Source organism: Melanotaenia boesemani, chromosome 6 (assembly GCF_017639745.1).
Source record: "Melanotaenia boesemani isolate fMelBoe1 chromosome 6, fMelBoe1.pri, whole genome shotgun sequence".
Taxonomy (NCBI): domain Eukaryota; kingdom Metazoa; phylum Chordata; class Actinopteri; order Atheriniformes; family Melanotaeniidae; genus Melanotaenia; species Melanotaenia boesemani.
Genome location: NC_055687.1, coordinates 2,720,030 through 2,745,744, shown reverse-complemented (window position 1 = coordinate 2,745,744; position 25,715 = coordinate 2,720,030). Strand labels below are relative to the sequence as shown.

Here is a 25,715-nt window from a genome sequence, read left to right as displayed (position 1 = left end):
GTTACATTAACGTCATAAACGCGAACAAATAAAAATAACACCACCCCGACAGACGCGCTAAAACAGGGCGTTCGTGCGCTCCCACGCACGTCTGCCTCCTCGCTCTCGCGCGTGCCAGTACGGGTGGGTAAGGGGTGACGTCATGTCTGTGTCCGGCGACAGAAAAGAGCCGCAAATCTGGGAAAATGAGGTTTTTATTCCGTTTAAATCCAGCTTTAACACAGCGGACGCCCTTAAAACGACGCTTGTTTTTAAGGTGGAAATCTGCGTGAAAACGATGAAGATGAGGAGGAGGAAGAGGACTGTTTCTGCAGTCCTGCACGAGCTGCCTCACGCTGCAGCTCTGCAGGCTGCATTTAAAAGACATTTAACTATCATTTTGATATGAAATAAACAAATGTCAGCGCACATGCGCCGTTTGTGGCTCCCGCAGGTAAAATCACGCACCTGTGGGAGGATCCTGTTCACCTGCTGCAAGTAAAAGTTTAAGGTTATTAAGATTATTTTTTTAAAGAAATACATCAAATATTTTTCCAACTTATTTTTCTCATTCGGTGTTAAAACTACAAAATGTTTTATTTACATTAATTTAACCCTTTTATTCCCATTTGGACCACGCGGTGTAAAAACAGCTGTGGTTCATATTTTGGTTGGCTGGTGGTTTTATTTAAAAACTAGTGTTAAATATCCTTAAAATTAGTAACAAATGTTTTTATCCGTTTTTATCCGTTTTTTTGGGTCATTATCGGACAAAACGTTCTCTACCTGGATCTGCCGTAGAAACCTTTGATATAATTCATTTGATTTCCAGTTTCAATTTGTCGAGAAATCTGTCAAACAATCAGCTGGAAAGACGTTTACCCCGACAGAGCAGCTGGTAAACACGTTTCCAGGGTGAGATGGGTTATCGTTTCACGTTTAAACCATGAGCCACGTTCACGAATCCTCTCAGAAAACTCCAAACGTAGAGAAAAGCTTCGCCAACGTCCGTAAAGAAAATTACTCCTCAATAAAACCCATAAGACCCAGCTTTCCACTAGCACATGAACGCAGCACGCGTGTGGAACTGCGTCGCCATGGAAACGGACCTGCGTGTATGTGATCTGACACGTGCACGTCAGGCGATGCATGCGCATGTTTTTAAACGTGTGTGTGGGAGCATTTGTGAGGCTGCAGATAAAAATGTGTGTGTGTGTGGTTTGTAATGAGAACATGCGGAACGTTATTTTCTTATATGTGCGTGTGGATTTGAACACGTGTGGAAGCTGCTGGTAAAAAGTGCTTATACAGCCCTTTTCTAGTCACACCATTCACAGCACTTTACGTGTCACACACACATTCTGTGCTTATAGACTAAGAGGTCTTCCTCTCACACACCTTCAACCCGACAGACACGCCCGGAGGCAGCGTGGGGTTCAGGGTGTCGCGGGAAAGCCGGGAATTTATCCACCGGCTTTCTGGCTGGTAGACGGCTGCTTTACTCCTGAGCTACAGCTGCTGCTGTGGAACACCTCCGTTATCCAAGAAACGAGGGAATCTAACGGGAATCTAACGCTTTCCGGCTCCAGAGACAAAGCTGAGGAGCCACAAACAAACTTACCGCCTGAGAAAAAGAGAAATTTCTCCGTTAGACATCATCCCATCCCTCCTCGTTTATGACGTTCCTGACAGCTTCCAGCCTTCCTTTTCCAGGTTTTATCTGAACGAGGCGTAATCTCGCGGAGAGGAGCCGATTGGTGAAGCGTTCGGTTATAAGTTTCAGTCTCACCAGAGCACGAAGAATCCGAGTTTTAAGAATCCATACCAGATCCAGCTCTGACCAGCTGTCAGATATTTAGATTTAACTTCATTTCAGATGTTATGTTGCCATGGTGTTCACCACGCCTCCTCTTCATCTTAGATCTTCGTCTTCTTCAGGTGAGACGCTGCAGGTGAAAAGGGCTAAATTTAGTTTATTCCTCACGTTCATCTACAGTTTTATAAAACTAAATAAATACAGCAAAGTGGAAAAATGGAATTAAAAATGAATAAAAATGCACAAATAACAGTAAATTAAAAATTAATTAAAAGAAAAACGTTTGTTTTTTAAACAAGGCCAGAAGTTTTTCTTTTTTTTAGCCAGAAATTTAACATTTGTAGGAATAAAAACCAGAGTCAGAGTTTTTTATTCATATCTCTTTTTTTTCCTTCACGAATCCGATAAAACTGTAATCAGCAGAAAAGCTCAGAGTTCAGCGTGTTTTACTGGGACCAGTGAAAATCTTCTGTAAACACTGCAGACATAACGGGAAAACGGTACATTTCAGGTGAATTTATAAACCTAAAACCTGCGTTAGACATTTTCCTCCCACTAGTCTGAAAAAAGACACGTTGTGGAAGAAAAACACCCAAAACCTCAAAGCTGAGATTTTTTTACCTCCAGTTTTCAGCTTTGGGCTCTTTTAAGATGGTCAGTGTGAAGAATGAATAACTGGAGGAATTAAAACCTTTTACACGCTGAAGTCGACGCTCTGAACACACAGCTGATTGTGGGTGTGTGTTGCTAGGCAACGAGCTCAGCTGCTTTCAGGCTCCAGACCATGACATCATCTGATGAAGCCTGAATGAAAGGCGACAGCAGGAAGGAGGGTTGTTCTCCACCCCTGAGGAAGAGGAGCAGCATCTTCATCACCTCACTCGGGTTAAAGTGTGTAAAATCAGAAAATACACAAAAATGTTTGAGATACAAACGTGTTAAATGTGTGAGTGTGTCCTTGCAGGACACACACACACACCAGGACAATGCTCCTCTGTACCCTGCAAACAAAGACCTCCACAAATTCTTTCTCCTTTTTCTCTTAGCAAAGCTCCTCCTCCTCCTCCCAGCAGGGATCAGCTGTTTGTTGATGCTCCAACACTTAATGAAACCTCCTGGGACTGAACCTGGTGACTTCATGGTGGTTTTTAACGTGATGTCAGCCTCCCGACGTGCCGGCCCGACGCTGTTCTGGATCTCTGAAAAACTGGAACACGTTCTGGTTAAATCCTCTGCTTTACATAATCAGCTCAAAGCACAACCGGATCTCATTTTGGGGAATGTTTGTAGTCTTCATCTCCATGTTCTTTGTTTGTTTCACAAGAACAGGACAGAATATTTTCTAAAAGAGACAATGAATCACGGCGAGCCGGTCTGACTCGGCGGATGTAGGCGGAATATTTAATGAGGAATTCACCATCCTGACAGCTGTATGTGGAGCTGGAATGTTTCCCATCGTTTCCAAAACGCTGGGACTCTAAAAATGTAACTAAAAACCCAATGAAATGTAAATAAATCCCATCAACTTATATTTTATTCCCAGTAGAACATGTCAGATGAAGCTGAGACATTTCACCAGGATTTTTTTTCTTTTGTTTTTTTTTTTTATTTTATTTCATTCTTAACAAGAGCTTAAAAACAAAACAGTCAATACAAAAAAAAACACCTGAATGAAAGAGAGCAGAAAATCTTATATAATCCGCCCCTTTCTCACAAAATAATTTAACCAATAATAATTTATGTAACAATAAAAACTGAACCCAAACAGCTGCAGGCCAACATGCCACTGAGCTCTAACACGTACTTCACACACACTTTATTTATTATCTACTAAATACCATAATTTATAAGATTATACTGAATCTGATGCAGTAACACATCTGGAAAAAGTAGTTTCAGGATGATGTTCGGCACGGTGGAAAAAGTAGTTCCAGGGTGGTGTTCGGCATGGTGTAAAAAGTAGTTCCAGGGTGATGTTCAGCACGGTGTAAAAAGTAGTTCCGGGATGATGTTCAGCATGGTGTAAAAAGTAGTACCAGGGTGATGTTCGAGACGGTGTAAAAAGTAGTTCCAGGATGATGTTCTGCATGGTGTAAAAAGTAGTTCCAGGGTGATGTTCGTCACGGTGTAAAAGTAGTTCCAGGATGATGTTCTGCATGGTGTAAAAAGTAGTTCCAGGGTGATGTTCGTCACGGTGTAAAAGTAGTTCCAGTATGATGTTCTGCATGGTGTAAAAAGTAGTTCCAGGGTGGTGTTCAGCATGGTGTAAAAAGTAGTTCCAGGGTGATGTTCGGCATGGTGTAAAAAGTAGTTCCAGGGTGATGTTCAGCACGGTGTAAAAAGTAGTTCCAGGGTGATGTTCAGCACGGTGTAAAAAGTAGTTACAGGGTGATGTTCGTCACGGTGTAAAAAGTAGTTTCAGGATGATGTTCGGCACGGTGGAAAAAGTAGTTCCAGGGTGGTGTTCGGCATGGTGTAAAAAGTAGTTCCAGGGTGATGTTCAGCACGGTGTAAAAAGTAGTTCCAGGATGATGTTCAGCATGGTGTAAAAAGTAGTACCAGGGTGATGTTCGACACGGTGTAAAAAGTAGTTCCAGGATGATGTTCTGCATGGTGTAAAAAGTAGTTCCAGGGTGATGTTCGTCACGGTGTAAAAGTAGTTCCAGGATGATGTTCTGCATGGTGTAAAAAGTAGTTCCAGGGTGATGTTCGTCACGGTGTAAAAGTAGTTCCAGGATGATGTTCTGCATGGTGTAAAAAGTAGTTCCAGGGTGGTGTTCAGCATGGTGTAAAAAGTAGTTCCAGGGTGATGTTCGGCATGGTGTAAAAAGTAGTTCCAGGGTGATGTTCAGCACGGTGTAAAAAGTAGTTCCAGGGTGATGTTCAGCACGGTGTAAAAAGTAGTTACAGGGTGATGTTCGTCACGGTGTAAAAAGTAGTTCCAGGATGATGTTCTGCATGGTGTAAAAAGTAGTTCCAGGGTGGTGTTCAGCACGGTGTAAAAAGTAGTTCCAGGGTGATGTTCTGCATGGTGTAAAAAGTAGTTCCAGGGTGATGTTCGTCACGGTGTAAAAAGTAGTTCCAGGATGATGTTCAGCATGGTGTAAAAAGTAGTTCCAGGGTGATGTTCGGCACAGTGTAAAAAGTAGTTCCAGGATGATGTTCGTCACGGTTTAAAAAGTAGTTCCAGGGTGATGTTCGGAACGGTGTAAAAAGTAGTTCCAGGGTGATGTTCAGCATGGTGTAAAAAGTAGTTCCAGGGTGGTGTTCAGCACGGTGTAAAAAGTAGTTCCAGGGTGATGTTCGGAACGGTGTAAAAAGTAGTTCCAGGGTGATGTTCAGCATGGTGTAAAAAGTAGTTCCAGGATGATGTTCGTCACGGTTTAAAAAGTAGTTCCAGGGTGGTGTTCAGCACGGTGTAAAAAGTAGTTCCAGGGTGATGTTCGGAACGGTGTAAAAAGTAGTTCCAGGGTGATGTTCAGCACGGTGTAAAAAGTAGTTCCAGGGTGATGTTCGGAACGGTGTAAAAAGTAGTTCCAGGGTGATGTTCAACATGGTGTAAAAAGTAGTTCCAGGGTGATGTTCGGCATAGTGTAAAAAGTAGTTCCAGGATGATGTTCAGCATGGTGTAAAAAGTAGTTCCAGGGTGATGTTCGGCACAGTGTAAAAAGTAGTTCCAGGATGATGTTCGTCACGGTTTAAAAAGTAGTTCCAGGGTGGTGTTCAGCACGATGTAAAAAGTAGTTCCAGGGTGATGTTCAGCACGGTGTAAAAAGTAGTTCCAGGGTGGTGTTCGGAACAGTGTAAAAAGTAGTTCCAGGGTGATGTTCAGCATGGTGTAAAAAGTAGTTCCAGGGTGATGTTCGGAACGGTGTAAAAAGTTGTTCCAGGGTGGTGTTCAGCACGATGTAAAAAGTAGTTCCAGGGTGATGTTCAGCATGGTGTAAAAAGTAGTTCCAGGGTGATGTTCGGAACGGTGTAAAAAGTAGTTCCAGGGTGATGTTCAGCATGGTGTAAAAAGTAGTTCCAGGGTGGTGTTCAGCACGGTGTAAAAAGTAGTTCCAGGGTGATGTTCGGAAGGGTGTAAAAAGTAGTTCCAGGGTGATGTTCAGCATGGTGTAAAAAGTAGTTCCAGGGTGGTGTTCAGCACGGTGTAAAAAGTAGTTCCAGGGTGATGTTCAGCATGGTGTAAAAAGTAGTTCCAGGATGATGTTCGTCACGGTTTAAAAAGTAGTTCCAGGGTGGTGTTCAGCACGGTGTAAAAAGTAGTTCCAGGGTGATGTTCGGAACGGTGTAAAAAGTAGTTCCAGGGTGATGTTCGGAACGGTGTAAAAAGTAGTTCCAGGGTGATGTTCGGCATGGTGTAAAAAGTAGTTCCAGGGTGGTGTTCAGCATGGTGTAAAAAGTAGTTCCAGGGTGGTGTTCAGTATGGTATAAAAAGTAGTTCCAGGGTGGTGTTCAGCATGGTGTAAAAAGTAGTTCCAGGGTGGTGTTCAGCACGGTGTAAAAAGTAGTTCCAGGGTGATGTTCACCACGGTGTAAAAAGTAGTTCCAGGGTGGTGTTCGGAACGGTGTAAAAAGTAGTTCCAGGGTGATGTTCAGCATGGTGTAAAAAGTAGTTCCAGGGTGATGTTCGGAACGGTGTAAAAAGTTGTTCCAGGGTGGTGTTCAGCACGATGTAAAAAGTAGTTCCAGGGTGATGTTCAGCATGGTGTAAAAAGTAGTTCCAGGGTGATGTTCGGAACGGTGTAAAAAGTAGTTCCAGGGTGATGTTCAGCATGGTGTAAAAAGTTGTTCCAGGGTGGTGTTCAGCACGGTGTAAAAAGTAGTTCCAGGGTGATGTTCGGAAGGGTGTAAAAAGTAGTTCCAGGGTGATGTTCAGCATGGTGTAAAAAGTAGTTCCAGGGTGGTGTTCAGCACGGTGTAAAAAGTAGTTCCAGGGTGATGTTCAGCATGGTGTAAAAAGTAGTTCCAGGATGATGTTCGTCACGGTTTAAAAAGTAGTTCCAGGGTGGTGTTCAGCACGGTGTAAAAAGTAGTTCCAGGGTGATGTTCGGAACGGTGTAAAAAGTAGTTCCAGGGTGATGTTCAGCACGGTGTAAAAAGTAGTTCCAGGGTGGTGTTCAGCATGGTGTAAAAAGTAGTTCCAGGGTGGTGTTCAGCATGGTGTAAAAAGTAGTTCCAGGGTGGTGTTCAGCATGGTGTAAAAAGTAGTTCCAGGGTGGTGTTCAGCATGGTGTAAAAAGTAGTTCCAGGGTGATGTTCGGAACGGTGTAAAAAGTAGTTCCAGGGTGATGTTCGGAACGGTGTAAAAAGTAGTTCCAGGGTGATGTTCAGCATGGTGTAAAAAGTAGTTCCAGGGTGGTGTTCAGCACGGTGTAAAAAGTAGTTCCAGGGTGATGTTCGGAACGGTGTAAAAAGTAGTTCCAGGGTGATGTTCAGCATGGTGTAAAAAGTAGTTCCAGGGTGGTGTTCAGCACGGTGTAAAAAGTAGTTCCAGGGTGATGTTCGGAAGGGTGTAAAAAGTAGTTCCAGGGTGATGTTCAGCATGGTGTAAAAAGTAGTTCCAGGGTGGTGTTCAGCACGGTGTAAAAAGTAGTTCCAGGGTGATGTTCAGCATGGTGTAAAAAGTAGTTCCAGGATGATGTTCGTCACGGTTTAAAAAGTAGTTCCAGGGTGGTGTTCAGCACGGTGTAAAAAGTAGTTCCAGGGTGATGTTCGGCACGGTGTAAAAAGTAGTTCCAGGGTGATGTTCAGCACGGTGTAAAAAGTAGTTCCAGAGTGATGTTCGGAACGGTGTAAAAAGTAGTTCCAGGGTGATGTTCGGCATGGTGTAAAAAGTAGTTCCAGGATGATGTTCAGCATGGTGTAAAAAGTAGTTCCAGGGTGGTGTTCAGTATGGTGTAAAAAGTAGTTCCAGGGTGGTGTTCAGCATGGTGTAAAAAGTAGTTCCAGGGTGGTGTTCAGCATGGTGTAAAAAGTAGTTCCAGGGTGGTGTTCAGCATGGTGTAAAAAGTAGTTCCAGGGTGGTGTTCAGCATGGTGTAAAAAGTAGTTCCAGGGTGGTGTTCAGCATGGTGTAAAAAGTAGTTCCAGGGTGGTGTTCAGCATGGTGTAAAAAGTAGGTCTTCCCTGAAAGAGACGTTGTCTGGATGGGAGCAGATGTTGCTCTAAAACCTCCATGTACTTTTCAGCATTGATGGAGCTTCACAGATGTGGAAGCTGCCCACGCCATAGGCACTAATGCAGCCCCATCCCATCAGAGATGCAGCTTTTCACCTGTCCACTGATAACAAGCTGGATGCTCCCTCTCCTCTTTAGTCTGCAGGACACGCCGTCCATGCTTTCCACAAACTAGTTCACATTCAGCTTTTATTTACATTTCACGCAGCGGTTTGTACACTGACAAAATTGTGAGAGATAATAAAGGTTTAATGTTTCGATGATTCTTATCTGTGTACAGATAAAAATTCTGGTTGTGAATGTTTTGTTAAAATAATCAGAGCTGAAATAATTAGTTTCAGCTCCAGGTTGAGCATTTTCTGACCCCTCTGCCTCTGTCTCTGTCTCAGCCATGTCTCCAGTGCTGGCGGGCTTCCTCGGAGCTGGTGTTCTGGTTTTGGTCGTGGTGGTTCTGGTTCTGCTTTGGTCCTTCTGTCAGCGCCGCTACCTACGTGTCACAGGACGCTACAAGCTCCATGGCGACCAGTACTGCGACGCAGAGGACCCTCCATACAAGTTTATCCACATGCTGAAGGGGATCAGCATTTACCCAGAATCCCTCAGCAGCAGTAAACGCATCGTCCGCAGCATCCGCCGCGCCGACCGCTCTGACCGTGATGGCGAGCGAGGCTGTGCCGCTGCCGGCACCTCCGGGAGGGGCATGGTGCTGGTGGACGCTGAAAACAACATCCTGGACGTCCCAGGCCAGCTGCAGATGAGCCACCTGGTGCCCCCCGCCGGGACGGGCCCCGCCCACAGCCAAGCTCGCCTGGAGCGGGCGTTACCAGTCCGTGCCGACTACTGCTGCCTGGACAGCAGCTCCGCCAGCAGCAGCCAGACCAGCAGCAAGACCGTGTCCCCCTTCACACCCGCATCCTCGGAACCCGAGCCCGAACCCAGTCTCGGCTCCATCAGCCTCACCGTCGACTACAACTTTCCCAAGAAGGCGCTGGTGGTGACCATCGTCGGGGCCCGGGGCCTCCCCGCTATGGATGAGCAGGCTGGGAGCTCGGATCCCTACGTAAAGATGACCATCCTGCCCGAGAAGAAGCACCGTGTCAAGACCCGGGTGCTGAGGAAGACCCTGGACCCGCTGTTCGACGAGACCTTCACCTTCTATGGCGTGCCCTACAGCTCGCTGCCCGAGCTCACCCTGCACTTCCTGGTCCTCAGCTTCGACCGCTTCGCCCGCGACGACGTCATCGGTGAGGCCGTGGTGCCGCTGAAAGGTGTGGACCCGAGCACGGGCCGAGTCCACCTGAGCCAGCAGATCACCAAGAGGAATATGCAGGTGAGTCATGGGATCATCAGGAGGTCCGATGGAGACAATTCTCCGCCTGTTCTCATCATCCAAATAGCTGCCCTAAATGTGTTGCCGTGGAAACCGGATGGCCTGACCTCAGGTCTCCATGACAGCCTCATTGTTTTCTCTTTATCGGGTTAAAGTCGGATGTCTGGGAGAATTTAATCAGAATAATTCTGCTGAAGTTTCTGTCTGACTTCATGTTAGTAACTCACCGTTTCCACGGCTCAGGCTGGTTCGTATTGAGGAGATGTGATTAAAAACAGCAAAGACAGACACTAAGACTGCTTGTGGTTGTAATTCGGTAGAATTTCCTTCACAGCCTCTGTGCAGCTTTCTCAGTGTTCTGCTCTGTAGATGCTGAAAGACTAAAGTTCATCACAATCTTGCAATGAGGAAGATCTTCCTAACTTATCAATGATTCTCTGATGGAGTAGTATTAAAACAATTGCCTGGAAAACTGAGGAAATGGTCAAATTTAGTCTATTTTCCTCAGGAACCTTCCTCACTGATTTCATTGATGTTCAGATTCTCCAAATATGAAGGAAAGTAGCTGAAATTCTTGCGTTTAACGTGGGAAACAGGGCAACGCTTCATGAAAGAAAGGAGATGATTCTGTCCCACAGGTCCTCCCAGCTGCAACTTCTGAAGTGAAGCTTTTTTATTTTTTATCCAGTTATACCAGCTGTGGTAGATGCGTGTAAATGAGTCTATTCTAAAATATTACAAACAATATTTATAACAATTAAGACAATAAAACTTCTTTTGAGTTTCTTCCCTGCTGTTAAATATCAGATATCATGAACTAAAGCCTGGTACACACACAACGATTTTTTAATCTAAAGCCTGGTACACACACAACGATTTTTTAATCTAAAGCCTGGTACACACGCAACGATTTTTTAATCTAAAGCCTGGTACACACACAGCGATTTTTTAATCTAAAGCCTGGTACACACGCAACGATTTTTTAATCTAAAGCCTGGTACACACGCAACGATTTTTTAATCTAAAGCCTGGTACACACGCAACGATTTTTTAAATCTAAAGCCTGGTACACACACAACGATTTTTTAAATCTAAAGCCTGGTACACACACAACGATTTTTTAATCTAAAGCCTGGTACACAACGATTTTTTAAATCTAAAGCCTGGTACACACACAACGATTTTTTAAATCTAAAGCCTGGTACACACACAACGATTTTTAAATCTAAAGCCTGATACACACTCAATGATTTTTAAATCTAAAGCCTGATACACACTCAACGATTTTTTAATCTAAAGCCTGGTACACACACAACGATTTTTTAATCTAAAGCCTGGTACACACGCAACGATTTTTTAAATCTAAAGCCTGGTACACACACAACGATTTTTAAATCTAAAGCCTGATACACACTCAATGATTTTTAAATCTAAAGCCTGATACACACTCAACGATTTTTTAATCTAAAGCCTGGTACACACACAACGATTTTTTAATCTAAAGCCTGGTACACACACAACGATTTTTTAAATCTAAAGCCTGGTACACACACAACGATTTTTAAATCTAAAGCCTGATACACACTCAATGATTTTTAAATCTAAAGCCTGATACACACTCAACGATTTTTTAATCTAAAGCCTGGTACACACGCAACGATTTTTTAATCTAAAGCCTGGTACACACGCAACGATTTTTTAATCTAAAGCCTGATACGCACTCAATGATTTTTAAATCTAAAGCCTGATACACACTCAACGATTTTTAAATCTAAAGCCTGATACACACTCAACGATTTTTAAATCTAAAGCCTGGTACACACACAATGATTTTTAAATCTAAAGCCTGATACACACTCAACGATTTTTTAATCTAAAGCCTGGTACACACACAACGATTTTTTAATCTAAAGCCTGGTACACACGCAACGATTTTTTAATCTAAAGCCTGGTACACACACAGCGATTTTTTAATCTAAAGCCTGGTACACACACAACGATTTTTTAATCTAAAGCCTGGTACACACGCAACGATTTTTTAATTTAAAGCCTGGTACACACACAACGATTTTTAAATCTAAAGCCTGGTACACACGCAACGATTTTTTAGTCTAAAGCCTGGTACACACACAACGATTTTTTAAATCTAAAGCCTGGTACACACGCAACGATTTTTTAATTTAAAGCCTGGTACACACACAACGATTTTTAAATCTAAAGCCTGGTACACACGCAACGATTTTTAAATCTAAAGCCTGGTACACACACAACGATTTTTTAATCTAAAGCCTGGTACACACGCAACGATTTTTTAATCTAAAGCCTGGTACACACACAACGATTTTTTAATCTAAAGCCTGGTACACACGCAACGATTTTTTAATCTAAAGCCTGGTACACACGCAACGATTTTTTAATCTAAAGCCTGGTACACATGCAACGATTTTTTAATCTAAAGCCTGGTACACACACAACGATTTTTTAATCTAAAGCCTGGTACACACACAACGATTTTTAAATCTAAAGCCTGGTACACACACAACGATTTTTTAATCTAAAGCCTGGTACACACGCAACGATTTTTTAATCTAAAGCCTGGTACACACGCAACGATTTTTTAATGTAAAGCCTTGTACACACACAACGATTTTTTAATCTAAAGCCTGGTACACACACAACGATTTTTAAATCTAAAGCCTGGTACACACACAACGATTTCTTAATCTAAAGCCTGGTACACACACAACGATTTTTTAATCTAAAGCCTGGTACACACACAACGATTTTTTAATCTAAAGCCTGGTACACACACAACGATTTTTAAATCTAAAGCCTGGTACACACACAACGATTTTTTAATCTAAAGCCTGGTACACACACAACGATTTTTTAATCTAAAGCCTGGTACACACGCAACGATTTTTTAATCTAAAGCCTGGTACACACGCAACGATTTTTTAATGTAAAGCCTTGTACACACACAACGATTTTTTAATCTAAAGCCTGGTACACACACAACGATTTTTAAATCTAAAGCCTGGTACACACACAACGATTTCTTAATCTAAAGCCTGGTACACACACAACGATTTTTTAATCTAAAGCCTGGTACACACACAACGATTTTTTAATCTAAAGCCTGGTACACACACAACGATTTTTAAATCTAAAGCCTGGTACACACACAACGATTTTTTAATCTAAAGCCTGGTACACACACAACGATTTTTAAATCTAAAGCCTGGTACACACACAACGATTTTTTAATCTAAAGCCTGGTACACACACAATGATTTTTTAATCTAAAGCCTGGTACTAACGATATTTGGGCTGTTTATTTGGGCCTCCTCCCGACCTCGGACGGCAAACGCCTTATCATCGTGAGATTTCCCTGTCCAATCATCATTTGGTCTGTGGTGTGTTACGAGCTGATTTGTCCCGATAATCTGCTCCAAAACGGGTCGTAGCCGACAATTTGGAACATTGAACATGTTTAATATTTCACAGCCGATTTCTGAAGAACGCAGACGACTCGTGCATTGTGACTGTGTGGATGGTGACGTGGTACGGAATGTAGCCAATAAGAGAGTGAGCTGGCTGGGGAACCAGGAAGTAAATAAAGTCTGTGTTCACGCCGTCTCCAGTCTGTTATTGTTTTCAGTTCTGGCTTTTTCTATGAACAATAATCCCAAGACCTCCATCATTCCCTCGTCCTGTATATCCTCTTCCATGCTGTGTTGTGTTTTTCGATTGTTACCATGTTTCTTCTTCTTTGTTTTTGCCAGTTGTTGCTATGGTTCTTCTTCTACGTTTCAACGTTTGTCCGGCTTGGAGGACTACATTGTATTTGAGTGCTGGACACCATTGTCATGTGTGTGTTGTTCGGTGATTACATTTTCAGAGCACACCACACACAATACGATCGTAACTGCTTTTTTTATCTTCACGTGTGAGGTCTCGACCAGATAAAAAATCTCACAAGATTAAAAAAATCGTTATGTGTGTACCAGGCTTAGGAAGTCAAGCGAAAGTCCAGCGAAAGAATTCAGATGTTTTCTAACGAGGTCAAGCAAGGGAGACTTTTTTTTTTACCATGGTAGCCATGGTAGCTAAGTCAGTTCAGCCACTAGTGGGCAGTGCTGAGTCACTTCTGTTCTGACTTTAGCTTTAAACGCCGGTTGGTGGCGGTGATGCTAAAGTTGTTTGCAACCACCCGACACACTCACGCAGCCTTTCTTCAGAAGCTCCTGCCATCTGTACAGTTGTCCATCATCTTCTTCCTTTTCTTCTTCTTCTTCTCTGTTTTTTTTTCCCTTTTACTGGTAGCATGTCAGCTTTGCTGCTCAACACTGACCCTGCGGTTTCTGGTGGTATTACTTCGCTCCTGCTTGCCCCTTTGAACATAAACTGTCCTTAACCATATGTTAGCAGCTTCTTTTATACCCAATTCTGACACCCTAACCTGTCACTGGTTAACCAACTGCGTGGAGAATCATCCAGAACGTTGTTTAATTCAATTCAAACTTTATTTGTATAGCCCTTTTCATACATTGTCATGCAATACAAAGTGCTTTACAGTGTAAAAACATATATTAAAAATCTAAGAGTAGAATAATGCAAATGCTATCTACTTTACATTTGAAATCACACACATTCACACACACACACACACACACACACACACCCAAGCGCGCATCACACAACACAAACAGATGATGCCACTCTTCTTTTCATAGAATTAAAACTATTCCTTCTAGTTCCTGTCTCTTTAACTGAAACGGTTTAAGAACAAAGTTTGAGAGAGAGATCTAAAAGACAAGATAAAAGACGATTGGCTTGACACCACTGTGAGGAAGCAGTACCTTGGGGACCCATCCACACCATGAGCGCCCCACCAGCAACCACGGAGGCCATCGCCACAGGAGCCGCCAAGATCGGGTCAGGCGAGGGCCCCCACCACAGCCACAGGACTGCAATGCAGGGCCCGTCAGCCATCCCGTCCAGGTCGACCCCCGCAGCGACAACCCTGCAGGCCGGAGAGACAGCCCACGATGTGGAGGATCCCCATGAGGGAACACCGGAGCTAGAGGATAAAAGATAAAAAAAAAAAAAAAAAAAAAAAAAAAAGATAAAAGCTGAAAATAAAACACAGTATAAGATACATAAAAGAGCATAAATAAATCAACGTAATAAGAACAATAAAAGAAAATTAATATATATTAAAAAGTCAATTTAAGACCAAGATACAAATGAGTGATAAAAATAGACAAAATAGATAAATAGATTAATTAAAATAACTGAATAAATAAACTAATAATATTGTTAGTCAAATAACTAAATGATTAAGAAGTTCAATTAAAAGCTAAGCTAAAAAGATGTGTCTTGAGCCTCTTTTTAAAAGCATCTACAGTCTCTGCAGACCCGAGGCCCTCTGGCAGGCCGTTCCACAGGCGAGGGCCACAATATTGGAACGTGGCCTCGCCATGTGTTTTGGTCCTCGCCTTAGGAATGACCAAAAGGCCAGTACCAGAGGACCTCAGGGTCCGCGAGGGTTTGTAGTCTTTTTTTTTTTTTTTTTTTTTTTTTTTTTTAACTTGTCTTGTCCAGCATCGTTGCAAACAGAATGATTGTCTGGCTGCTGTCTGGTGCTGGGCAATTTTACTCTATCAAGCAGGGATTTATACTACATGTATAAAGTCCCTCTTGATGACATGAAAAACTTTATTAAATCAGACTCTTAATGCTGGACTCGACCGGAGGGGACAGAGAGAGAGAGAGATAGAAAAGAAAGTAGAGAGAAGAGGGAGGGGAGAGAGAGGGACAGAAAGGGTGTGGGGAGTGCGGGTGGGGACTTAAAACATTATACAGAAAACCATGTAATCCATACTACTTGCAACATATATAGCTAAGATCATCCTGGCCAGTAGGTCATTACACAACTAGTTGATAATAGTAACAATAATAATAATCACAATAATAGTAATAATAATAATAGTAGTAGTAATAATAATAAGAGTAAGAGTAATAATAATAATAAGAACAGAAATAAAAAAAAAAAAGAAACAAAATATGATAATAGATATAAGTGAAACTGCTGTATTCAAGAACACGCGCAGAGAAACCTGTGTGTGGATATGCTGGAGAACTCGGCCACATGGCGACGCAAAGACTGTGTGGAGACGTTCAGGAAGGAGTGACCATGCAGAGTGATCATGCAGATGCCACCTCACTTGAACAGAGGCCAGAGTCAGGCCAGCGGTCCCGAGACCCAGGCCACCAGCCCCCCCGTAGGCTACAGATCCCGACCGGTCCACAGAGACGACCACTCGCCCGCCCAGGAAGGCAGCAGCAGGAGACCCCAGCAGGAGCCGCCCCGCGGACACAGGGCACCGGCCCCGGCAGGCCGAGGCCAGCAGTCCCCGACCCCCCCCGGGCACCGGCCGCCCGGGACAGACGGGACAGAGGGCCCGGGCCCAGGAGCGCAGGGACACCCCCCACCCCCACAGGCCAAGGGCCAGCACGCCACCCGGGGGGACCCGGCCCGCCCAGACGGCCACCGCCAGAGGCCAGCCCCACACCCCAGCGCCCAGCCGCACACCCCGAGAACCAGTCCTGCCCCCCCCCCAGACCAACACACACAAACACACACACTCTCCTTCCACTCCTCCATTCATCCTCCCACACATACACCATCCAACCCTTACATACTCTGTCCTCCCACACACACACACCATCCTTCCACCATCCATCCTTCCACACACACACACCATCCTTCCACCATCCATCCTCCCACACACTCACCATCCTTCCACCATACACTCTCCCACACCTTGAGGGTTTGTAGTCTAAAAGCAGGTCAGATAAATAAGAAGGCCCAAGACCATTAAGACATTTATAAACAAGTAAGAGAACCTTAAAATCAATCCTGAAACGCACGGGGAGCCAATGCAGCGATTTTAAAACTGGTGTAATGTGTACCCACCCCCTGGTCCTCGTCAGAACTCGTGCCGCTGAGTTCTGGAGTAACTGTAAGCTAGAGGTACTCTTTTTGGGAAGACCAGAGAGCAGGGCATTACAGTAATCTAATTTACTAAAAATAAAAGCATGCATCAGCACCTCCGTGCTGGCAAGAGAGAGAAACGGGCGGACTCTGGCGATGTTTTTAAGATGATAAAAGCCTGTCTTTGTGACATTTCTAATGTGTGTAGTAAAGTTCAGCTCAGAGTCGAAAAGAACACCCAGATTTCTCACACACTGAGAAAGTTTAAAGTCTTGTAGTTTGCATGAGATGCTCCCTCTCTTGTCTTCAGGACCGATAATTAAAACCTCAGTCTTGTCCTGGTTGAGCTGTAAGAAGTTCTCTGCCATCCATGACTTTATATCTAAAATACAGTTTAAAAGGGTGTTAACTGGTTCTAGGTCATCAGGAGACACAGCGATGTAAAGCTGCGTATCATCAGCATAGCTGTGAAAAGCAACGCCATGTCTCCTGATCACGTCCCCAAGTGGCAACATGTACAGGTTAAAAAGTATTGGGCCTAAAATTGATCCTTGGGGAACCCCACACTGCATTTCATGGATTCTTGAGGAGCATGTATCCATACTTACGAAAAATTTACGATCATGTTCCTAGATTAAACTTTGTTTTTTCTGTGGTTCAGATTCAACGTTCATTTTTATTCTGTATGTAGAACAAAGTTGTTCGGTGAAAATAATTTCTTTAGACTTCTGTCCATTTAAATAAAGGTGCACACTGATTCCTTAAAAACATCCTGCCTTTCTGGAAATGTTTTGGACATGACAGAGCAGCTTTTTAACCTTCAGGACTCTGATCGGATGCACCAGGTCACCTGGAGCGCTGCTGGAAACCAACATGCAGCTCAGAAACTCCTCCAGCTGACGTTCGACACAGATAATTATTTCATTATTTATCCAGGCGTAGAAGTCATCACTATTCCTTATATGATGATGAATTTTGTGGGTTTTTTTCATTCCAGTTTGTAAATAAACTGGGGAAAAAGTCATTATCAGATCATTTGTCATATAAAGACCAAATCAGAGGCAGAAATGGCCAGAATAGGTTCAGACCCCTGAAGGTTTTTCTGCTGAACGGTCACTCCTGGAAATGTTTCAGCTTCTCCTGAAGTCCTGCTGGTCCTCGGTCTCTGGACTGGGCAGCTGTTAGAGCTTCATCTGCAGCTACAGCTTCTTCCAGGCTGGACAAATTCTTTCTGAACTCAGCTCGTCTACCACATCTCAGTGCTTTGCTGCCACCTGTTGATCAACAGCCTTTAAACAGGCTGCAGCAGCACAAGCTGGACATAATCAGACATGAAGTGCTGCTAATCACAGTCTAAAATATCAAGTAGAAACATCTAAAGGATCTGAGACAGAAATGTGAAGCAGTTTGAAATCAGCCGAGTTTACAGGACAGGAACTTACCTGAAGGTGTGTTTGTGCCTCATGTTTTCAGTGCGAGAGTCGTGGAGAGCTGCTGGCGTCTCTGTCCTACCAGCCCGTGTCTCATCGTCTCAGCGTGGTCGTCCTGAAGGCTCGACACCTCCCCAAGATGGACATCACCGGCCTGTCAGCCAGTGAGTATAACCAGAGCAAACAGGCTGAACAGGAGAGTTTAACTCCCCCGCTCGCTCGGCCTCAGATCAAGTCCTTGTTTGATTGTGGAAGAATTTAAGTGTAAAGCCCCAAAAATCTGTGTGTTAGCCGAGCTTCCATAACAACTGAGCTGTGTAGAAGTGTGTGAAAGATCCTTAGATTCTGGGTCCATTTGTCCTGTTCGGGACCTCTTCCAGTGCTGGGACAGAGCCCAAACATTCTTGGCATGTAACAGGCTCTTGGTCCAGAAAACTGGCTTCAGATCAGAAGCAGCTCTTTGCTGCTTACATCTAAGAACCATCAGGGGCCTGCTTCAGGACTGTGGGGACCAGCAAGACCAGTAAAAGCTTTGTGAACCTGGACGTGATGCAGATCGTTAGAGGATTGGCTAAACCAGGAAACACCTGGTTGAGCTTTAACACCCACACTCCTCACTCTGCTAATACAATCAGATGCATTTCATTTACATTGTGCCTCCATTAAAACAGCACAAAGACCGATCAGCAGCTTCTAGATCCCCGATCAATCAGATTTCCTCCAGTCACGCGTAACAGCTGTACAGCTGTGGCATCCTAAATCACATGGATGGATACTCCTTCACATACTCACCTCCGACTTGGGATGTCACGATTACTTAATTTCACAATTAATCTTGGTATTAAACACCACGATTACGTAATCCTAAAGATCGTTTAATATCATGACTTTCCGTAACGGATCGTGTCTGAACCAGATCATCCGATCTGGAGGGAAAACAAAGTTAAAACACATCCATGTTTTCATGGGAAAGTACGGTGGAGGAAGAGTTTTTCCCTCCAAACTGCCCACCGGGATGATTTGATCCAGGATCAATAAAAATATGAGCAAGGTGTTCTTGCGGAGGACGTCTCAGAACCTGTAAAGCAGGACATGAAGAGATGCTGCGGCTTTAATCCGGGACAACCGTCACGTTTTCAGATACTTGCTGCTGGTGTTGCTGGTAACACAAACAATAGTCATTATTTCTCTGACAATAATCGTACCAAGGCATTCTATCACCATGGCAACCCTGGTCTGTTGTGTAATAAATGAGAATTCCCACATCCCTGCTAACAACCATGAGTGTTCATTTCTGTTTTCAGTTGTTTAAACTTCAAAACCCAAGAATGTTAAAGTCAAAACTAAACCAAATTAAACCGTAATTACAGATTAACAGAGTAAAACTGCACAGAAGTCTGATCTTCAGTCTTTCTCTGACAATAATCGTAGCAGGAAAACCTCCTACCTTCTACCATCACAGCCACATCAAGTCATGGCATTTTTCCAGCCTTGGATAAAACTGCAGTCAGCAGTTAAACAACACAAAGTTCAGAAAATCCCTGAGATTTACGTAGATGCTCTGCTCCCTGTTAGAGACTCTGTGAGCTATATTTATTCAGACTCCTATAACAACTCTTTTATACAAGATTATAGAAATAAAAACCCCTCGTAGCTCTAAGCAGAGTATTTTTGGTCTTGGTGTCTTTGGGTCACTTTGCTGTTCTGCATGAAGGACAGGGACTGGAATTATGTCATTAAATCAACAAACATAATCAACAGCCAAAAAAAAGTTAATTTTATTCAGTTTTTATTTCTCTCACAATGTTATTCATCTCCTACAGCATCCATCACCATTAGATGCTTCAGGCCAATTATGCAATTTAGACGATGATGTCATTTAGAGACTTTTGAAACAGCCATAGCTTGTGTTCTCACTGAGGAGATAGCAACACTGGTTAGGGATGGACAATGATTTGTTTATGTAACGATCGTCTTGTTTTAACTAGCAGCTGATAGTAATACAACACTACCACCACAAGGTGGCGTCGGTTTACCAACCAGCAGGAAAATCAGCTCGGCTGGTACAAAGTTTGTGTTGCTGTGATATTTGATGCTGGTGGAGAAGAAAAATAAGAAAGAAGCAGAGACAAAGAAAACCAGCAGCGGCAGCAGTTCTGTGTGGACGGCTTGGAGCTCCAGTCCGGCCTCTGCAGGTTCAACACTGTCGTAGGTCTGTCAGGACTCATCTCAGAGCGAAGCGCTGTCGTAGGTCTGTCAGGACTCATTTTAGAGCGAAGCGCTGTCGTAGGTCTGTTAGGACTCATCTCAGAGCGAAGCGCTGTCGTAGGTCTGTCAGGACTCATCTCAGAGCGAAGCGCTGTCGTAGGTCTGTTAGGACTCATCTCAGAGTGAAGCGCTGTCGTAGGTCTGTCAGGACTCATCTCAGAGCGTCAGTGCTGTCGTAGGTCTGTCAGGACTCATCTCAGAGCGAAGCGCTGTCATAGGTCTGTCAGGACTCATCTCAGAGTGAAGCGTTGTCGTAGGTCTGACAGGACTCATCTCAGAGCGAAGCGCTGTTGTAGGTCTGACAGGACTCATCTCAGAGCGAAGCGCTGTCGTAGGTCTGACAGGACTCATCTCAGAGCTTCAGCGCTGTCGTAGGTCTGTCAGGACTCATTTTAGAGCGAAGCGCTGTCGTAGGTCTGTTAGGACTCATCTCAGAGCGAAGCGCTGTCGTAGGTCTGTTAGGACTCATCTCAGAGTGAAGCGCTGTCGTAGGTCTGTCAGGACTCATCTCAGAGTGAAGTGCTGTCGTAGGTCTGACAGGACTCATCTCAGAGAGAAGCGCTGTTGTAGGTCTGACAGGACTCATCTCAGAGCGAAGCACTGTCGGAGGTCTGTCAGGACTCATGTCAGAGCTTCAGCGCTGTCGTAGGTCTGTCAGGACTCATTTTAGAGTGAAGCGCTGTCGTAGGTCTGTTAGGACTCATCTCAGAGCGAAGCGCTGTTGTAGGTCTGTCAGGACTCATCTCAGAGCGAAGCGCTGTCGTAGGTCTGTTAGGACTCATCTCAGAGTGAAGCGCTGTCGTAGGTCTGTCAGGACTCATTTCAGAGTGAAGCGCTGTCGTAGGTCTGTCAGGACTCATTTTAGAGTGAAGCGCTGTCGTAGGTCTGTTAGGACTCATCTCAGAGCGAAGCGCTGTCGTAGGTCTGTCAGGACTCATTTTAGAGTGAAGTGCTGTCGTAGGTCTGTTAGGACTCATCTCAGAGCGAAGCGCTGTCGTAGGTCTGTCAGGACTCATCTCAGAGCGAAGCGCTGTCGTAGGTCTGTCAGGACTCATTTTAGAGTGAAGCGCTGTCGTAGGTCTGTTAGGACTCATCTCAGAGCGAAGCGCTGTCGTAGGTCTGTCAGGACTCATTTTAGAGTGAAGCTCTGTCGTAGGTCTGTTAGGACTCATCTCAGAGCGAAGCGCTGTCGTAGGTCTGTCAGGACTCATTTTAGAGTGAAGCTCTGTCGTAGGTCTGTTAGGACTCATCTCAGAGCAAAGCGCTGTCGTAGGTCTGTCAGGACTCATTTTAGAGTGAAGCTCTGTCGTAGGTCTGTTAGGACTCATCTCAGAGCGAAGCGCTGTCGTAGGTCTGTCAGGACTCATTTTAGAGTGAAGCGCTGTCGTAGGTCTGTTAGGACTCATCTCAGAGCGAAGCGCTGTCGTAGGTCTGTCAGGACTCATTTTAGAGTGAAGCGCTGTCGTAGGTCTGTTAGGACTCATCTCAGAGCGAAGCGCTGTCGTAGGTCTGTTAGGACTCATCTCAGAGTGAAGCGCTGTCGTAGGTCTGTCAGGACTCATCTCAGAGCGTCAGTGCTGTCGTAGGTCTGTCAGGACTCATCTCAGAGCGAAGCGCTGTCATAGGTCTGTCAGGACTCATCTCAGAGTGAAGCGTTGTCGTAGGTCTGACAGGACTCATCTCAGAGCGAAGCGCTGTTGTAGGTCTGACAGGACTCATCTCAGAGCGAAGCGCTGTCGTAGGTCTGACAGGACTCATCTCAGAGCTTCAGCGCTGTCGTAGGTCTGTCAGGACTCATTTTAGAGCGAAGCGCTGTCGTAGGTCTGTTAGGACTCATCTCAGAGCGAAGCGCTGTCGTAGGTCTGTTAGGACTCATCTCAGAGTGAAGCGCTGTCGTAGGTCTGTCAGGACTCATTTCAGAGTGAAGCGCTGTCGTAGGTCTGTCAGGACTCATTTTAGAGTGAAGCGCTGTCGTAGGTCTGTCAGGACTCATTTTAGAGTGAAGCGCTGTCGTAGGTCTGTCAGGACTCATCTCAGAGCGAAGCGCTGTCGTAGGTCTGTCAGGACTCATTTTAGAGTGAAGTGCTGTCGTAGGTCTGTTAGGACTCATCTCAGAGCGAAGCGCTGTCGTAGGTCTGTCAGGACTCATCTCAGAGCGAAGCGCTGTCGTAGGTCTTTCAGGACTCATTTTAGAGTGAAGCGCTGTCGTAGGTCTGTTAGGACTCATCTCAGAGCGAAGCGCTGTCGTAGGTCTGTCAGGACTCATTTTAGAGTGAAGCTCTGTCGTAGGTCTGTTAGGACTCATCTCAGAGCGAAGCGCTGTCGTAGGTCTGTCAGGACTCATTTTAGAGTGAAGCTCTGTCGTAGGTCTGTTAGGACTCATCTCAGAGCAAAGCGCTGTCGTAGGTCTGTCAGGACTCATTTTAGAGTGAAGCTCTGTCGTAGGTCTGTTAGGACTCATCTCAGAGCGAAGCGCTGTCGTAGGTCTGTCAGGACTCATTTTAGAGTGAAGCTCTGTCGTAGGTCTGTTAGGACTCATCTCAGAGCGAAGCGCTGTCGTAGGTCTGTCAGGACTCATTTTAGAGTGAAGCTCTGTCGTAGGTCTGTTAGGACTCATCTCAGAGCGAAGCGCTGTCGTAGGTCTGTCAGGACTCATTTTAGAGTGAAGCTCTGTCGTAGGTCTGTTAGGACTCATCTCAGAGCGAAGCGCTGTCGTAGGTCTGTCAGGACTCATTTTAGAGTGAAGCGCTGTCGTAGGTCTGTTAGGACTCATCTCAGAGCGAAGCGCTGTCGTAGGTCTGTTAGGACTCATCTCAGAGTGAAGCGCTGTCGTAGGTCTGTCAGGACTCATCTCAGAGCGTCAGTGCTGTCGTAGGTCTGTCAGGACTCATCTCAGAGCGAAGCGCTGTCATAGGTCTGTCAGGACTCATCTCAGAGTGAAGCGTTGTCGTAGGTCTGACAGGACTCATCTCAGAGCGAAGCGCTGTTGTAGGTCTGACAGGACTCATCTCAGAGCGAAGCGCTGTCGTAGGTCTGACAGGACTCATCTCAGAGCTTCAGCGCTGTCGTAGGTCTGTCAGGACTCATTTTAGAGCGAAGCGCTGTCGTAGGTCTGTTAGGACTCATCTCAGAGCGAAGCGCTGTCGTAGGTCTGTTAGGACTCATCTCAGAGTGAAGCGCTGTCGTAGGTCTGTCAGGACTCATTTCAGAGTGAAGCGCTGTCGTAGGTCTGTCAGGACTCATTTTAGAGTGAAGCGCTGTCGTAGGTCTGTCAGGACTCATTTTAGAGTGAAGCGCTGTCGTAGGTCTGTCAGGACTCATCTCAGAGCGAAGCGCTGTCGTAGGTCTGTCAGGACTCATTTTAGAGTGAAGTGCTGTCGTAGGTCTGTTAGGACTCATCTCAGAGCGAAGCGCTGTCGTAGGTCTGTCAGGACTCATCTCAGAGCGAAGCGCTGTCGTAGGTCTTTCAGGACTCATTTTAGAGTGAAGCGCTGTCGTAGGTCTGTTAGGACTCATCTCAGAGCGAAGCGCTGTCGTAGGTCTGTCAGGACTCATTTTAGAGTGAAGCTCTGTCGTAGGTCTGTTAGGACTCATCTCAGAGCGAAGCGCTGTCGTAGGTCTGTCAGGACTCATTTTAGAGTGAAGCTCTGTCGTAGGTCTGTTAGGACTCATCTCAGAGCAAAGCGCTGTCGTAGGTCTGTCAGGACTCATTTTAGAGTGAAGCTCTGTCGTAGGTCTGTTAGGACTCATCTCAGAGCGAAGCGCTGTCGTAGGTCTGTCAGGACTCATTTTAGAGTGAAGCTCTGTCGTAGGTCTGTTAGGACTCATCTCAGAGCGAAGCGCTGTCGTAGGTCTGTCAGGACTCATCTCAGAGCGAAGCGCTGTCGTAGGTCTGTCAGGACTCATTTTAGAGCGAAGCACTGTCGTAGGTCTGTCAGGACTCATTTTAGAGCGAAGCGCTGTCGTAGGTCTGTCAGGACTCATGTCAGAGCTTCAGCGCTGTCGTAGGTCTGTCAGGACTCATCTCAGATCGAAGCGCTGTCGTAGGTCTGTCAGGACTCATTTTAGAGCGAAGCGCTGTCGTAGGTCTGTCAGGACTCATTTCAGAGTGAAGCGCTGTCGTAGGTCTTTCAGGACTCATGTCAGAGCTTCAGCGCTGTCGTAGGTCTGTCAGGACTCATCTCAGAGTAAAAGGGCTGTCGTAGGTCTGTTAGGACTGATCTCAGAGTGAAGCGCTGTCGTAGGTCTGTCGGGACTCATCTCAGAGCGTCAGCGCTGTCGTAGGTCTGTCAGGACTCATTTTAGAGGGAAGCGCTGTCGTAGGTCTGTCAGGACTCATGTCAGAGCGAAGCGCTGTCGTAGGTCTGTCAGGACTCATCTCAGAGTGAAGGGCTGTCGTAGGTCTGTCAGGACTCATCTCAGAGCGAAGGGCTGTTGTAGGTCTGTCAGGACTCATGTCAGAGCGAAGGGCTGTTGTAGGTCTGTCAGGACTCATCTCAGAGCTTCAGCGCTGTCGTAGGTCTGTTAGGACTCATCTCAGAGTAAAGCGCTGTCGTAGGTCTGTCAGGACTCATGTCAGAGCTTCAGCGCTGTCGTAGGTCTGTCAGGACTCATCTCAGAGTGAAGGGCTGTCGTAGGTCTGTCAGGACTCATGTCAGAGCTTCAGCGCTGTCGTAGGTCTGTCAGGACTAATCTCAGAGTGAAGGGCTGTCGTAGGTCTGTCAGGACTCATCTCAGAGTGAAGCATACGACTGTGTTTCAGTCATCATGAATGTGCACGTTTACCCGAACGGCAAGAAGAAGGCGCCTCCCGTGGTTGTTAGTGTAGAAATAAAAGGACTGTGAAGATGTTCCTCTTGAATTTTTGATCTTTGTCAACAGTTTTTACGTCTTTATTAATCTTTTCGTTGATTTCAGACACTTTTCAGGCCAATTTCTGATGTTTGGACGTTCAAAAAAACAGAATGAAGGAAAATGAGCTGATTAAGATGCAGAAATGAACACCTAGACGTGTCTTCTTCTGCCCTCAGATCCCTACGTGAAGGTGAACGTCTTCTACGGCCGGAAGCGCATCGCCAAGAAGAAGACCCACGTGAAGAAGTGCACGCTGAACCCAGTCTTCAACGAGTCCTTCATCTACGACATCCCGCCCGAACTCCTGCCTGAGATCTCCGTGGAGTTCCTGGTGGTCGACTTCGACCGGACCACCAAGAACGAGGTGCTGGGCCGCCTGCTGCTCGGCCTCCACAGCCCCTCGTCCTCCGGAGCGTCCCACTGGAGGGAGGTGTGCGAAAACCCCCGCCGGCAGATCTCCAAGTGGCACAACCTGAGCGAGTACTGAGGAAGAAGAAGACGAAGAGGAGCAGCAGAAACCCCTAAATGGGACATAAAGACTCGGTGTACAGCACATTCACACACACACACACACACACACACACACAAACATCTGCAGCACACACACACACAGTCGTGATCATAGTTAAACTGTCTCTATTATCTCTCCACCACCACATTTGCAAGTGTAAGAAAATCCTGCAGTTCTTTTGCTACAGCTGGAAAACTAAAGTTTCCAGAACCATGAAGTCCATTTCTAAGACTGTTCTCGTGTCTCCTCTGGCTGTCCGTGTAGACGGGGAAGGAATGCTCCAACAGAATAAAAAAAAGAAGAAGAAATTAAAGAAAAAAGATCCCCCTCTAGCTGTTGTTGTCA

At 45.3% G+C, this 25,715-nt stretch overlaps 1 protein-coding gene across 1 annotated transcript in view; it reads left to right on the top strand.

Annotated features, from left to right (window-relative positions):
• Nucleotides 1-25,682, top strand: part of syt11b (synaptotagmin XIb) — a 26,606-nt gene extending 924 nt beyond the window's left edge. Inside the window, exons 2-4 of the mRNA XM_041988997.1 lie at nucleotides 8,367-9,307; nucleotides 17,781-17,901; nucleotides 25,036-25,682. Of these exons, the coding sequence (XP_041844931.1) occupies nucleotides 8,367-9,307; nucleotides 17,781-17,901; nucleotides 25,036-25,346 (1,373 nt within the window). The 3' untranslated portion in view covers nucleotides 25,347-25,682. The remainder of the gene's footprint in view (nucleotides 1-8,366; nucleotides 9,308-17,780; nucleotides 17,902-25,035) is intronic.
• The last annotated feature ends 33 nt before the right edge of the window (nucleotides 25,683-25,715 follow it).